Source organism: Cryptomeria japonica, chromosome 3 (assembly GCF_030272615.1).
Source record: "Cryptomeria japonica chromosome 3, Sugi_1.0, whole genome shotgun sequence".
Lineage (NCBI taxonomy): Eukaryota > Viridiplantae > Streptophyta > Pinopsida > Cupressales > Cupressaceae > Cryptomeria > Cryptomeria japonica.
Genome location: NC_081407.1, coordinates 202,955,880 through 202,971,095, shown reverse-complemented (window position 1 = coordinate 202,971,095; position 15,216 = coordinate 202,955,880). Strand labels below are relative to the sequence as shown.

Sequence of the window (15,216 nt, the reverse complement as noted above, 5' to 3'; positions counted from 1 at the left end):
CATTATCATGGAACCAACAACACACAATACAATATACCGAGATATATTCATGTAACACAGATGTATATCATATTAATCTCCACTAGAATGTCCCTCTAAATGTGCTACAAGCTTACATATAAAGAGTTTGCGGTTGGTTAGGCCATCAACTGTCAGACAACCAACTACCCTATAGATATAACTTAATACTATTGTTTTATTTTAATATATTACCAAAAAGCCTTGATTACTAATTAACCGGCTTACATTATCTTTACATTTGTCGAATGTGAGTAATATTGTAAATGCCACCAGATTTAATGTTTGTTTGTTTGATCTGTATTGTTAGGGGATATTTATCCATTCAAATTTTAAATGTCCTCTTCCACAATAAGTTACAGATTTTATTATCAAGAGAGACAAAAGTGTGCTTTTAAAGAATATATTCATGAATTGATATTGTTTCTGGTTATGTTGAAGGTCTAAATAAAAAGTGTTATAAAGTTTTCCTTAATTTATCCGCTAAGGTTTCGCAGTACATTTCTGCAGCTAGTAATAGTGAGTTGTTTCAAAGTTAAAAGAGGTTGCTTGCTGACATGTGTTTTTAATCACATGTTACAATGCTTCTTGATATCTCACAAGAAGAATTTTATAAACTAATAAAACATGGTTCCATAAATCGCTTTAAGGATTATAACAAGCATATAGAATTGTGGCCAAATTTTAAAGATGATGAGCAACCAACTGAAAACAGGTTTCAAAACAATATTAACTCTCCTTGCAATGGCATAAAGAAAAACAAAACAGTTAATGATGATGGCCCAGATGATTGGATATGTGATGATCAAATGGATGGTAGAATTGAACAATTGTTTCTGGACCATTTCTTTATAACAATGCTGGTTTTTCTTTGGTTGACCAAGCACGTGATAAAAAGGCTAGAACAAAAATATGACTAAGATTATTATCATATTCTAATCTCCAATATATACTATTGATGATACTTCATATGTTTTCTGATCTATTTGCTTTTGACTGCTGCCATTAGTTTTAATTTTGTGATCCAAGGTGCTGCATGTGTCATAACTATGATTAGTAGCTTCTTGTTTTAGCATTGTGGCTAGCATTTTGTAATCCTTTTGTTAACTATCATGCAATATAAAAAACAAATGTTTCAGAACTGAGAACTTACAACTTTCAAGATGGAAGTCTCCAAGCTTATACTACACTTCTACCATTCTCTTATGCACAAAGAATGCAACGTCTAATTAGGATGACGTCAGATGGCAAGAATTAATCAACCATATGCCAAACTTTTGACAAACTCAAAACCGTTCATGAATTTGTTTCATTCAAAAAGCATGAAGGTGAAGAAGCTAACTTTCAACGTGGAAGTCTTCATATCTTTACATTAGTTCTACCATTTTCTTATCCAAAGGCAATGACACGTAGATTACATGAAAATATGAAAGCATAGATGATGTTGAACAGGGATCAATCAATAATAATTAAAACAAAATAAACATCAATCCATGAATTTATCCTGTTCAAAAAGCACTAGGTGATGAAGCTGCCATATAACTTATTACATTCTATACTCAGAATTCAAAAGTTCGTTGGACGGAAAGAATTGGGGAGTATAACATCTACATTCTATACTCGGAATTCAAAAGTTTGTTGGCATAAAGAATCAGGGAGTATCACATGTTTCCTTTGTAACGAGAAATATTTAGTGAACATATGATACATTAGATTGCTTGCAACCCTGTAGGCATTGCATCATTTCATTGGAGAAAGTTTTTTCAAAAACCCAGCTCACAGAACACTTTAGCAACTAAACAACATTTGGCTGCACCATTCTCATCAAATATTTTGAAAGATAATAATAGTGCTGATGTATGCTATACCATACAACACACCTGAAAAGCAAAACACATTATGAACTTATGTATCTTTCTTCACTCCAAAACAAATATAGTTAACATCTGTATTATCTGATAAGTTCCAACTGTGCCTCAAAGGGTCGTAGGTAAGTCCTGCCATTTCCTGGACCTGTTTGTGTTTGCCAACATAGTATTAGATAACAAGTAACACGGATTTGAGAATAATGATTCTCAACACAACATAATCTTTCATGCAACCACATGGGACGGGCTTTTATCCTTACCATAATAGAAGCATGCTTCATGAGCAAAACAAGTTCATTTGGAGTAATTAGATTGGACCAATCATGTGTTCCTCTTGGAAGCTGCATGAAACAAATTCCATGTCAGTAGTAGACAAAATAGGAAATCTATGTTAATTAAACAGTGTTCTATCATTTCTATACAAGCTTGAAAAGGGTTCTAATATTAAAACTCGAAGACTTTACCTCTTAAACATTCTAAATATACATCCTCTATATTTCTCAGTTTCAGTGTGGTATTGGTACAAGAGTTCAATTACTCCCTAAATTTTCTTTGTTTCATTTAACCATACCTGCACAAATGAAGGGGGGAAATCATCCTGGATCCTAAGCTGACTCTCCATAGATGCACAAAGAAGTTGAAGACTATGACAATCACAAACTACCTCACTAAGTGGAAGAATTTGTCAAAATTCTACAAGTTAAGGAACAATAGTATAACGTCAAGAAATTAGAATATAGCATGAGTGTTAAAATGATGTTGGATGATGTTTGCAGAAGCCTACAAAAAGAATTCGCTTGTTTGCACTTCTCACACAATACCAGACTGTACCAAACCATGGCCAAGACATCTTTGATCTCCTTTGCAAGTGCCAATAATAATTAACTCTAATACCATATCAAGAATTTTGAAGTTTGATACCTTTGAACAATGAAATCAGAAATCCAAATTATTGTTGTTAGTGTCAACTGTTATATGACTTATATCATTAACTAGCGTCAACTGTTATATGACTTATATCATTAACTATTAATCTGAATCCTAATATATTTATTGTTGTTATACTATAGTTGTTGCTATCGCTGGTGTCATGATTAATTTAATTGTTGGTATATTAATGTCATGATATATTTATTGCTGTTGTTATAATGCTATCATGTTATACTACTATTATAACACTGTCTTGATATAGTTAACAGTCATTTTGTTTAATGTTAAGAACAGTTGTTTTTCAAAACATTATAAAAAATTACTTCACTTTAGGGGACACCTTGTTGTCCCTAGGATGGTTGAGGGATGTTTGAGATGTCCCTGGCTGCTTGAAGGATGGCCACACATCCCCTAACTATTTCCTACAATCCCCTAAACAAGGACCTGTTTTTGAGACATTTCCAAAATTTGCATGTTGGGAGGCACAACCAAGGGACATTCCTTAAGCACTTTGAGGATGTCCTCTGTCATCCCACCATCCCCGACACACCCGAGGGATGGGGCCCAATGTTTGAGGAGTGGAAACACACACAAGGTTAGACTGATTATTATAGGAAAAATGCTTGATAGCTGTAGGGCACACAACTCAATATAGTATGTGTGAGTGAAAATCGTGCCCGAAATAAAAGATTAAAAGCTAAACTAATTAACCTAAACAAACACCAAATTCATTCAAACACTCAAGATAAGAACATTAAAATGAAATGAGATTTGAAATAACAAATGAATGCAAACCAAAAATCTGCTTCAATTTGAGAGTTCTCTGATTTAATGTGCTCATGAAGTTACGGATGCTCGATTTTGCTCAATGATTGACAATGCAAAGATGAGATTGATGAAGATGATGTGTAAGCTGAGTGGTTATTCCGGCATTACGAAGGTATGATTATGAAAAAGTGGATGATTGGCTTAGAAAATGCAGGGTTTAAAAAGAATTAGATTGGAGATGAAGGGAGGTTGAAAATGAGACACTTGTCCTCAAAGAAGACAAGTGGCCCAGCAGCATTCTTCAACGGAGAATCTTTCCTTGTCGGATCTTTCCCTCTGTTCCCATATGAGAGCGCCCCCCAAATCATCCACCTTGGCGGTTGGGTCCGTAGTCCAACCCATGGACTACCCCTGGTCTACCACTTTGCATATATTTCTCTTCTAAGTCATGGGGAAATTGTCATCATATGGCTGCAAATTTCCTTTCAAGATTTTAATTTTGTCACATTTATGCTTCATGTTGAAATTTGCATGTTTTAAATTATATTTTGAACACCAAAGTTTGTGTCATGTCCCCAGCTAATAATCCGATTAACAATTGTGCATAGTACTAAAACTTTGGTGTATATTTATAACAATCATAGTATAGAAACATTGTGGAAAATTGCCTTATTCCATACGACTTCATGAATTTCCTATCAAGCCTCTAACTGAAACATAGAGAATAAGAAAAAGCAAACTCAGTAATTGTTTAGGAGGAAGGTCACCGATTCTATTTGCTAAGCAATGGAAAAAAAACGTAGTGTGTAATGTCCTCTTATTTGGTAGTTGGGGATGTAGGGACAATAATCAATTAACTCTTAATTTCAGAGGTCTCTTTTCCTTAAGATGGTTTCTATTATCTTGCAAATGATATGAAAATATAGAATTAAACTGGTGAATACTGGTAATATTATTCGAAGGTCATTGTTTGAACTGGATGATATATGGATGCAGTATCTGATATACACCCTAAAGTATACAAGTGATAATATTGAAATCTGTGGATTACATTTGCAGAAGCACGGTCTCCTTATGATATAATGTTATACTCTTAATACAACTGGTATTGATCGGCAGAGACTCTTCCTTGAATAATTCTGCTCTCTCAGAATAATCGATGATTTCTCCCTCCCCTCCAATGAGAGGTTTCAATTCCCCTTTTATATTATGTGTTTGGGAAGAAAAGCTACGTGGATTAGACGTGTCTTGTGTATTGCCTTCATTGCGCTTCTTCCTTGCAGTCGTGCCCTTTCATTATTAACTCTATCCACCGCATCATTGTCCTTATGTCGATTACATTATAATCAATGAATCCAATCCTTTAATTAGTCTCTTGCTAATCCGCGATTAATATATTTTCCCTACTAGTCGATTATCATAATGTTTGGACAATATCATGTTTCCCTCAAGAAGGCGGCGGGTCTTCTCTCCTTAGTCGATATCATAATCACTAGTCGCTTCATTGCTATAAGCTTGGTCGACCTCTTGACAACACATCGGTCCTCTTGATAGAGATTGACGATCACCTTACCATGCTTCAATTCGATACCTCACTAATACTTCGTAATGTTATTGACTATCGACACGGTATTTAATAACTTCAATTAGTTGTAGTCGTCTATTTAAAGATAATTTTGCTGATACACGAATGCCATGTTTTCTTAATGTCTTTCCTTGATCGGAGACACGCGGGTATAAAGTGCTGATGTTTCTTAATTGACACTCATATTCAGATGCTAATCACTGCTTATGCCTTTGTCTCTTCCTCTATGCCTTCATCACTACTTCTGATCGATCCTTGGGGATATGGTGTGCATGTTTGGTCGGGGACATCACACAATATAAATATCAAATACTACAGTATCTCTGCATTACAATATACAGAAAACATATTGTAATGTCCCCTTTTAGGATATCTTGGAATATCGGGACAATTACATCAATATTAAGTAAGAGAGAACAATGCATAATACTTCTACAATGCTTGGATAATCTAAGAATAATTTTAATTAGATTAGTAAGGTGCTTCTTATATGAATGTGAAATGTTGTAATCGACAGTGATATATAACCTTCCTTATGTAATAAAGTCTGATGTAAATACTGTTCCCAGAGAAGTCTATTATGAATTCTGATATAGATTCCAATTACCCATCACGAAGGGTTTCTGATGTGACATTCCAAAGTATTATTACAGACCGAGTTTATGGTTTGTATAAGAAGAATTAGAATGTCTTGTTGAGTTTGGAGATCAGATTATGTTTACAAAATTATTTGCCAATGAACTAGTTTCGCTTCTTAGGATAGTATCAATACAATTCAAACTATGAGTTCAATCTACCCTATCAATGATGATCTGCTGGTAAACAGAAGAATCACGGCGCAAAGGAGGCATTCAGACTGATTGTTGATTGTGTAATGCTGACTAGGAGATGATAGAGAATCTGCAGAATAGAGGACATGATCTGCTGTTGGTGCTGGACAAATCTGATTCGTAGAATGTGGGACCGAATGTTATATGCTTCTATCTTATGCTGAGATCGATGATCTAATGGAAGGGAAATATCGAACTCATATACTTAACATGATGCCTGTTCCAAACAGCATGTCTCTAACCAACACGTCTCCCCCCACTTAGAACGGTCAAGCATTAACATGTCTAAAAGACTAAGTTAACACGTTTTAACAAAGAGTCAATTCATATTTAATCATAACATAGAACTGATTTATATATTAACCAATTCATATATATTAAGCATTACATAGAATCGATTCATATTAATTATCTCATAGAATCAAATCATATAATAGTTGATTCATATACATAATACAATGTATATTAATTAGTGAACTAAGTTCACTCGGTCAGTGTAATATATTCAATATATCTATTTTATGTTTTAATGGTAAAACTTCTTTAATAGTTAATATAATATTAATAATTGAAATATGAACGTTACATTAAAATAAAACAATAATAATAAATAATAATCATAACAAATAATAAATATTAATAATCATATATTAAAGGAAAATCGTGAAGTCTCATAAATGAGACGATTTTCCAATATTATTAAATGTTTTAATTATCGTCTTTATTTAATCCCATGTCCAAAGAGGGGTTATGACATAGTGGTAGACTAGATCTGATGCATGTCAGATCTGTCTGCCTTTGCAACAATTAATTGCTAATACAGGTATAAAAGAGACAAGGAAAGCTGCATTTAGGATTAGAAGATATAATTACTAAACAAGGTGGCAGTTCATTATAAAAAATGTATGAATTTCACATGAACATGCACATGGTTATGAAAAGGTATCTTATGATAGCGATTAGTGACAAATGGTTGAGAATTAAGTAAATATCATAGTGGTAGATTAGATCTGACGCATGTAAGATCTGTCTGCCTTTCCAACAATTAATTACTAATACAGGTATAAAAGCGACCAGAAAAGCTGCATTTAGGATTAGAAGATATAATTACTAAACAAGGTGGTAGTTCATTATAAAAAATGTATGAATTTCACATGAACATGCACATGGTTATGAAAAGGTATCTTATGATAGCAATTAGTGACAAATGGTTGAGAATTCAGTAAATATCGATCAGCAACTAACCGTTCTATTGGTTAGTCATTCCAACTAATGACTTAGATCAAAACAAATACAAATGATCATAAAGGTATGATTTGAAAGAAATAATAAAGAATTGTGGGAGGCAGCGATCATAACAAGGCACAACCATTGGAATCTATAAAAATAGATTGGTAATTCCAAAGAAAGCAAGAGAAGAAATTAACTAGACCATCGATGAAATTTCTTTTGATGACAACATTGCCATCATCATCCTTGATCGTCCTGGATTCCTTATCAAAATGAGCAGCACAAGCAAGGACAAACTCTAGTTCCACGGCAGCCACTGGGAAAGTGGAAACCAAATGAATATGACTGTTAAAAAGCAATTGCATGCCATGATCCATTGATATTTTTGCTCTGTCAAGGAACTTGGACATATCAACATGCCCAATCTCTGTATCTTTGATTTCATCAACAAAAGAACTCACTTGAGAAGGAGAAATCTCATTTTGGTACTTGTTATGCTTGTATTTCATCCACTTGTTTGAAGAGGATGTTGGTTCCTCTGTCATTGAGCAGGAATCTGTAATGATGTGATGAAAACCCCAAAGAGTTAAAACATCATCACATGCTATTGGGGAAGCCATGATACCTTCTTCAGACGAAAGAGTTTGTAGAACAATGCCCAAATTTTGACCTATCATGATATTTTACCACAGGGAAGGGAAAATTGAGTGGAGTAGCTTGTATGGCATGTTATGAAAAGGACACATATGGAGACAAAAGGCAAATTCAGATCTTGGGAGGCGGAATGCAAGTGCAAGTGAAACATGGTTAACTTGGAATGCGGAATTTGTGGAGCATGAGTTTGGGAAGAACAAAGGAAATGAAGATGTTTTCACTTGCAATTGGGCCTTAAAGATTTTGTCACAAGTGAGGATGATTGCAAAGGAAAATATTAGCTTGCAATTGGGCCTTCAAGACCTGATTGCAAGTGAAACATATTTAACATTCTTGCAACGGCAGTTGCAATCAGGTTTCAAAACCCCGATTGCAAGTTAAGGAAACTCGAATAGAAGACAAGGTACATGCTTGCAATCGGGTTTCTAAATCTTGATTGCAACTTATAATGCAAAGGCAATAGAAAGACTTGCAATCGGAATTTATTAACTCGATTGCAAGTGAATTGCATGACAAGGGGAAAAACAAAAAATGCAGTCGGATTCTTCAAAACCCAACATTATGACATTTGAAAATCTCAGAAGAAAAACGTGTCTTCAAAGACAAAGATGAACTTGGAAGAAACATGGGTTTGTAACAATCATGAATTTGGAACAAACAAAAAACAAAAGACACAAACACTAGACGCTAGACAAGGAGAAAAAAAAAAAAAAAAAAAAAAGAGATATAAAATGAAACATGAATTCAAACTCACCTAGAAATGAAACTCCGAAATGTTGAATATGCTTGACAACACCAATCACAAACATGACTCCAAACGGAAGGGGTTAAATGAAGTTTTTAAAACTCCACATAAAGGTTCATATAGACATTTTGAAAGAGACGCAATACTTTTATGACACAAAGACTGTTTTAAATAAGGCTCCTCTTCTTACGTGGGTTTCAAATAGGTGATAGCTCAAAACAAAGAAAGGGAACATGAATCATATTTTGAAACACCCAATACAAGTAACTTCATTTCATTTCCTTATAAACCGAACTTTACCTGTAATAGGGTTTTAGGAATCTGATTGCAAGTGCATTCTTTACATAAAAACAAGTTAACTTGTAATCAGGTTTCTAAGACCCGATTACAAGTAAAAACAATTGACTTGCAATTTAGATAAAAAGTCCCTACTTGCAGTGAAGAACTCAAAACCCAATTTTGAACAAAAACCTAAGAAAAAGAAAACAAAGGCCGACGAAAACTTGGACAAAGATGATAAGCACACCCACTAATGATTTGACATTAACAAACACAAGTTTTAAACCTCGTAAAATGCACCTTAGAGAAGAAAACTGCGAATTTTGAGTGAAAATTTGTAGGGGTTGTCTATTTTTGAAAATTCAAAAAAAATGAGACAACACATATGAGCAAGTTAAGTCCAAGGAATGAGGAGGTGTTTGGATGTAGAGCAAGAACATCCAAACTTGAATGTTTGCTTGCAAATAATTTCTGAGTTGACATTGGTATATTGGGCATGAGACTTGACCCTCTAGACAACTGCAGATATTTATTTTTCGTTGAAGAATGCATTAAATCATCAAATTAAAATCCATATGTAAACGTTTGATTTTTGCAAAAATAGAGCATGAGACTTGACCCTCTAGACAACTACAGATATTTATCTTTCGTTGAAGAATGCATTAAATCATCAAATTAAAGTCCATATGTAAATGTTTGGTTTTTGCAAAAAAAGAGCACTAAAGAGAAGTGTTGATGTAATAAACACTAAAATGAGAGAACATTCAACTAACAAAAACGAAGAGATGATAGAACAGCACTAGTCTATGGCAATAGAAAAGATATTTCATCATGAACTACGAATTAGATATTTATATGAATGGAACTTTTTATTCATGTCAAGACTGCATCATCACCATCATAACATTCATTAAAATGGCAATCAGCCAGTTCATATTTAAGATTAGCTCCCAATAATTAAATGGAAAACAAAATAATATAAAAAGGATGCTAAAACATACCCAACCTAGGATATACTCGGCTGCAACAATGGCTGCAATATATGATCGTATTGTCCGATTAATTGTTGAGATAAATATGGCTCCATTGTCAATGGTCAATGCTGCCAAAGATTTGCAAAATTCCTGAGGGTTTGCAACATGCTCAATCACCTGCAAGGAAATTAGATTAGTTGTTAGCAAATCTTGCAACTTTGAATGGTGTGCATGTTAAATTTCTTGTAACTATGGCTGAGAAGGCCATCATCACATAAATATCACTGCACCTGTCTTTAGTTCTTTTTCATTCAAATTAATCCACTTTGATGGTCTAGTTGTGATTTATCAATTTTGTTTCCTGGAAGTTGACCCTACTTTCAGTAAAGATAATCACTCAGTAGATATAGAAATAATTCATATGATGTTTCACGTGAAGCAGTTACATCCAGTGAATAAAATGAGGAGACACCAATATCTGGGGTGAGAGAGTGAAAGTGGTCAAATTAAAGGTGATCATACTTGATGAAAAGATAATCACTGAACAAATGCATATATAATTAATAAGACATTTCTTATGTACTTAAATCCAGAGAAAGAAATGAGGCACAGAATGAAAGCAATTAAATTGAGAAATTCAATCAGATGCAAGCATGTATTGTAACTTCAAATAGTGTAAATTTCAATTTTTGTGAGAAAAATACATATTGAATATGTTAACTATAAATGAGAAGTTGGCGATCATTGTCTACAGAGATGTCACTGCACTTATCTTCAGTTCTTTCTCATTCAAATTCAAAAACCGTTCTAGTCTAGTTGTCACTTCTGAATTTCATTAAGTGAGAGATGATGCTACTAAAAGTAGAGATAGACATTAAATGATTACAATGATAATTCATATGATATCTCTTATGAAGCAATGAAATCAAAAGGATGAAATGAAAATCAAGACAGTGAACTTTAAGTAATGTGATCACATGCAAACAAATCATACATTGTACACTATGAATGCTCAATTTATGAAAAGAACAAAAACCTGCAAACTATCATTCACACAGATATCACTACATTTATCTTTCTATCCTATTTCATTTTAATCAATCAATTTTTCTAGACATTACTTCTGTATTGCATTTCCTACGAGACAGCCCTACTTTGTTGAAACCAAAGATCATACAAAGCAAAATGAAACCTAAAATTTACATCATGAATAATATAAATGAACACAAAAAATATATTATACAGGGTCATTTACATCTTTCCTACAATGGCTTATATAAGCCTTTATTTTCAACCACCCAAACAACATCCCAAGAAACCACCAATCTAACTACTAACACATAAACCATCCACTAACAAGACTTAACATATTACTCACACTAATATTACATTACAAACACAAAACAAAGGTTATAAAAAGTTCATATTAATACATTCATGCCTATCACAACACTTAATAAGATACAAATAAAAACAAGTTTCTGGATCACACCAACCACAAAAGCCAACAAAGCACCCCTTGCCCCTTCACACCAGCATCCCTTGACACACTCCCATTCCCCATTGATCCAAAAAAGGTGAACAAAAGATTCTAAGGCATATTTAGTAGCTATTCGCAGCTCCACAAACCTACTTTTGTACAGTTCGTGCTGGTCAATATAAGCCTCTCACCTGACTGTAATGTCCCCACTTTGAAATACAATTTAATGATAAATGATAATAATAAAATTAAAATAAAAATATAAAAGAATACAATTAAATTTTAATTAAGTTAATGAATGGTCAGAGACATGAAATGAAAAGTTGTGACTCCCTCAAAAATGAGATATAAAACAGAGAAGAGAACCTGAGAGGATAATTTGGGGAATCAGAAGTGCAGATCTGAATGTGAAAGGTTCTGTTCCTTTCAAAAGACAGAAATAATGAAGAGTTGCACTCTTTCAAGGGTGCTAATGGTGGAAAGGGTGTGTCTCTTGCCAAAGGGGATACATGATGAAGAGGTGTGACCTCTCCCTCACATTGGAGGATATAAAAAGGGGAATGCCTCATTTGAGGAGGACATCCAAGGGAGATCAATTTGAAGAGTAATTTATTATTCTCAAAGGGCAGCAATGAAGAGTTATGACTCATTTCTTATAAAGAGGTGTGACTTCCCACAAATGAAGATATAAAAAAGAGATTAATTCAATTGAGGAGGAGGAATTGTAGGAACCATCCATAAGATCAAAGAAGACAAAAAGTCAATGGATCAATATCTAATATCAAAATTAATAATGGTGAAAATTAGCGACTTTGATATTTACAAGGGCAAGATTCAGGGTTATCCCAAAAGGGGACATTACAAGTGGTATCAGAGCATGATCTTGCTAGCCTGTAGGGTAAGGATAGGTTGTTTATGCATTGTAATCAATGAGAAGGGATGTATTAACTCCGTCCAAAAATATGGCAACAACTAAATGACAATGGCAGGACAATATGAGAGATTGTTAAACATACGTGTATCGTGCAAAGAAGACAATCAAGTATATAATATATACACTAGATTAAGAGAGAATATTATGGAGATCTAAGGTGAAGTATATGAAGAGTTAGTAACAGACTTTTGAGAAGAGATTGTGGATAATTTATGACAATCTTATGATCAGATTATGGAAGACTTTATAGCAGATTTGTGGAAGAGATTTATTGTGAATTATGGAATAATGATTACCCAAAGAGATGGTTCTGGTCCTGGTTGGACACTCTTGCCTCTTGTGGATAAAGTGAATTGGCCCAAGAGATGGTTTTGGTCCTAGTTGGACGCTCCTACCTCTTGAGCCCAAGAGATGGTTCTAGTCTTGGTTGGACGCTCTTGCCTCTTGTGGATAAAGTGAATTGGCTCATGAGATGGTTCTGGTCCTAGTTGGACGCTCTTGCCTCTTGTGTATTGGTTACTCTGAGAGATGGTTTTGATCCTGTTGGTGTACATTTTATCATTTACCGAACATTAGAATAAAACATCCAAGGATACTCTATCCTCTCCAAAACAAAATCACTACTTGTGCCAAGATTGAGAGAAAGACCACAAGGCGACTCCAAGGTCTATATGTGAGAACGAGCAACTTTATGTGGATAGCTTCTTGGGTAGTGTGTGCTGAAATACAAGGGGGACTTACACTTAACAACTGATATCATCTACAAGCTGGACTTAAGCGAAATTTTCAATAAAGGCTCTTTGTTTTTGGATTTTCTGATTTGAGATTTTTTAAAAAAAAGGATAAAAAGGATAAGGGTTTAAGAATTATATGCTACTTCTAAGCTATTCCTATGAACTCAAGAGACGGTAAAGACTGAGTGAAACTAGTAATGATGCTTTGTTTCGCCACACTTGGACAGCTATGCAAAGCGGGTGCAATCTTCTAGGGTTGTGCTTCAGATATTCACACTCATGAATAATACGAACAATTGAACAATATTACTCAAAGTAGAAGTTAAGCATCCACATTAAAAGCTCATTCTAACTTTACACATTGAATGAAAATCATCCATCCAACAAAAGTATGAGCAAGATTTCACCAATCTAAACTTATCAATCCTTCATTCATCTAACAACTTCAAAGCAAATTACTTAAAGTAAATCTATTCTAAGTGTTGAAGAAAATATGCAACCATTTGGTAATAATAAGACTTCAAAACAATACTGATAATGAACTTTTATTACTCAAATAGTTCTATGCAACAATTTCATAAATATCTCCACACTGAAATGAAATGAGAGAATGAGTTTATATAGAGTTTCTGAAAACAAATGAATGGCCGAGATCAATCTAAGATCAACGGTCAAAATCAAGACAACCTAACCCTAATTACAGTTTCCCAAAATAAAAAGAATATCCAGTGCATGTAAGACAAGCAGCACAAGGTGCTATTTTCTACGATTGCACCCCCTTCTCCTATTGAGAGGCAGAAAATTCAATGAACTTGGACACAATTTGATCAACCTCTTCCATCGTGACATGTGGCAGCATATTGACTCTAAATTCTAATCCTTCCAAATCATCTGCACATATAGCAAAAGTGATTCCCCAATCTAATTACTGTTTTTGGAAAGCAGCTCTGATGGACAGGAGGTTTGATGCCTTCGACAAATTCTGCCTCAAGATTGGTTCAATGGAGAAGATTTTTTGTGTCTTGGCTTTTAGATTTTCTGACTTCATATCCTTTTCTCGGATAGTTTCTTTCTCAAGTACCTTAGCAACTACAAGGTAAACCTTGTCTTGAATTCCTTTTATCTGCTATTCTGCTTTGTCAGTATCTGCCTTCATTTTCTCCAAGACTTCACTGCGTGCAACCAATGTCCAATGCCAACCGCTGAAATCATATGCTGCTGCTGCTTCAATTATACTTCCATCAATTAATTCTTGCTTCAACATTCCTTTCAATACTCTAAGGCAAGGAATGATTCTTTCTTGAATGTCTTGAAGATCAGCCCATGCTTTTGCCATGCTTGCAATCGTGGAGAGTAGAGAGGAAGTTTGTCCATATGTCAATGCTAACATTTCCGTAAATGTGGCTGCCTCTTTACCTATGCTTTCCATCCATGCCTTAGTCTCTTTGGTTGTTATCCTTTCTTCCTCAATATTTTCAGCAGCTTCTTGCAAATTCAATAATGGAAGAGCTTCTGGATTTGCTTGATCAAGTGGGGCTTAGTAGCCAAATGTTGAATGTAATCCCTTAGGTGCTCAACTTCTCTCTTATACTCGTTCTTCTTCCCTACTTCCTTCTCCAGTCTTGCCTTCATGGAAGCAACTGAATTGTCCAAATCTTCAGCTTCCTATTTCTTGGTAGTTGGTCTCAAATTGAATGTAGTGATTTCATATTCATGAAAGGCAATATCTCTTTTCGCCTTATCAACTTTTGGTATGGCAATTTGCACCGTTCTGCATCCTGTTTCATCTCTTTGGATGGTGGAAAACCTTCTAGTTGTCTTCTTTACTGTAGCTTGCTCTAACCTGGCCAATAAATCAGCCATGTCATCTTCTTCTTGTTCTTCTACTACTTGTGTCTTTATTTTCAACCTTTCCTCCAGTCAATAAGGAACAATGGGCTGCACAATGCCTTCCATTTCCTAATTGCCTTTTTCACACATGATATCCAGAAGAGCGGAAATCATTCCTTCAAATTCACCTTCCTCAACATCCATTTCATTGTCTAACTCCAATACTTCTGTGCCAGTAGGAGACAGAGGTTGCTCATCTTCTTGATGAATGTTTTCTTCATAAACTGGGGAAGGAATTTTCATCTCTGCCAATGACTGATCAATGGCCAATATATCTATGTTTGTTGATGCAGCAGA

The 15,216-nt window shown here is 34.5% G+C and overlaps 1 protein-coding gene across 2 annotated transcripts in view; it reads right to left on the bottom strand.

The window, feature by feature from the left end:
- Positions 1 to 1,457: 1,457 nt before the first annotated feature.
- The window catches only part of LOC131034260 (ubiquinone biosynthesis O-methyltransferase, mitochondrial), a 178,494-nt gene continuing 164,735 nt past the window's right edge, over positions 1,458 to 15,216 (bottom strand). For both annotated transcript variants that reach the window (XM_057965693.2, XM_057965692.2), the window contains 3 exons: positions 9,909 to 10,058; positions 2,147 to 2,227; positions 1,458 to 2,031 (listed from right to left, as the gene is read on the bottom strand). In XM_057965693.2, coding sequence (XP_057821676.1) covers positions 1,924 to 2,031; positions 2,147 to 2,227; positions 9,909 to 10,058 — 339 coding nt within the window. In that variant the 3' untranslated portion in view covers positions 1,458 to 1,923. The remainder of the gene's footprint in view (positions 2,032 to 2,146; positions 2,228 to 9,908; positions 10,059 to 15,216) is intronic.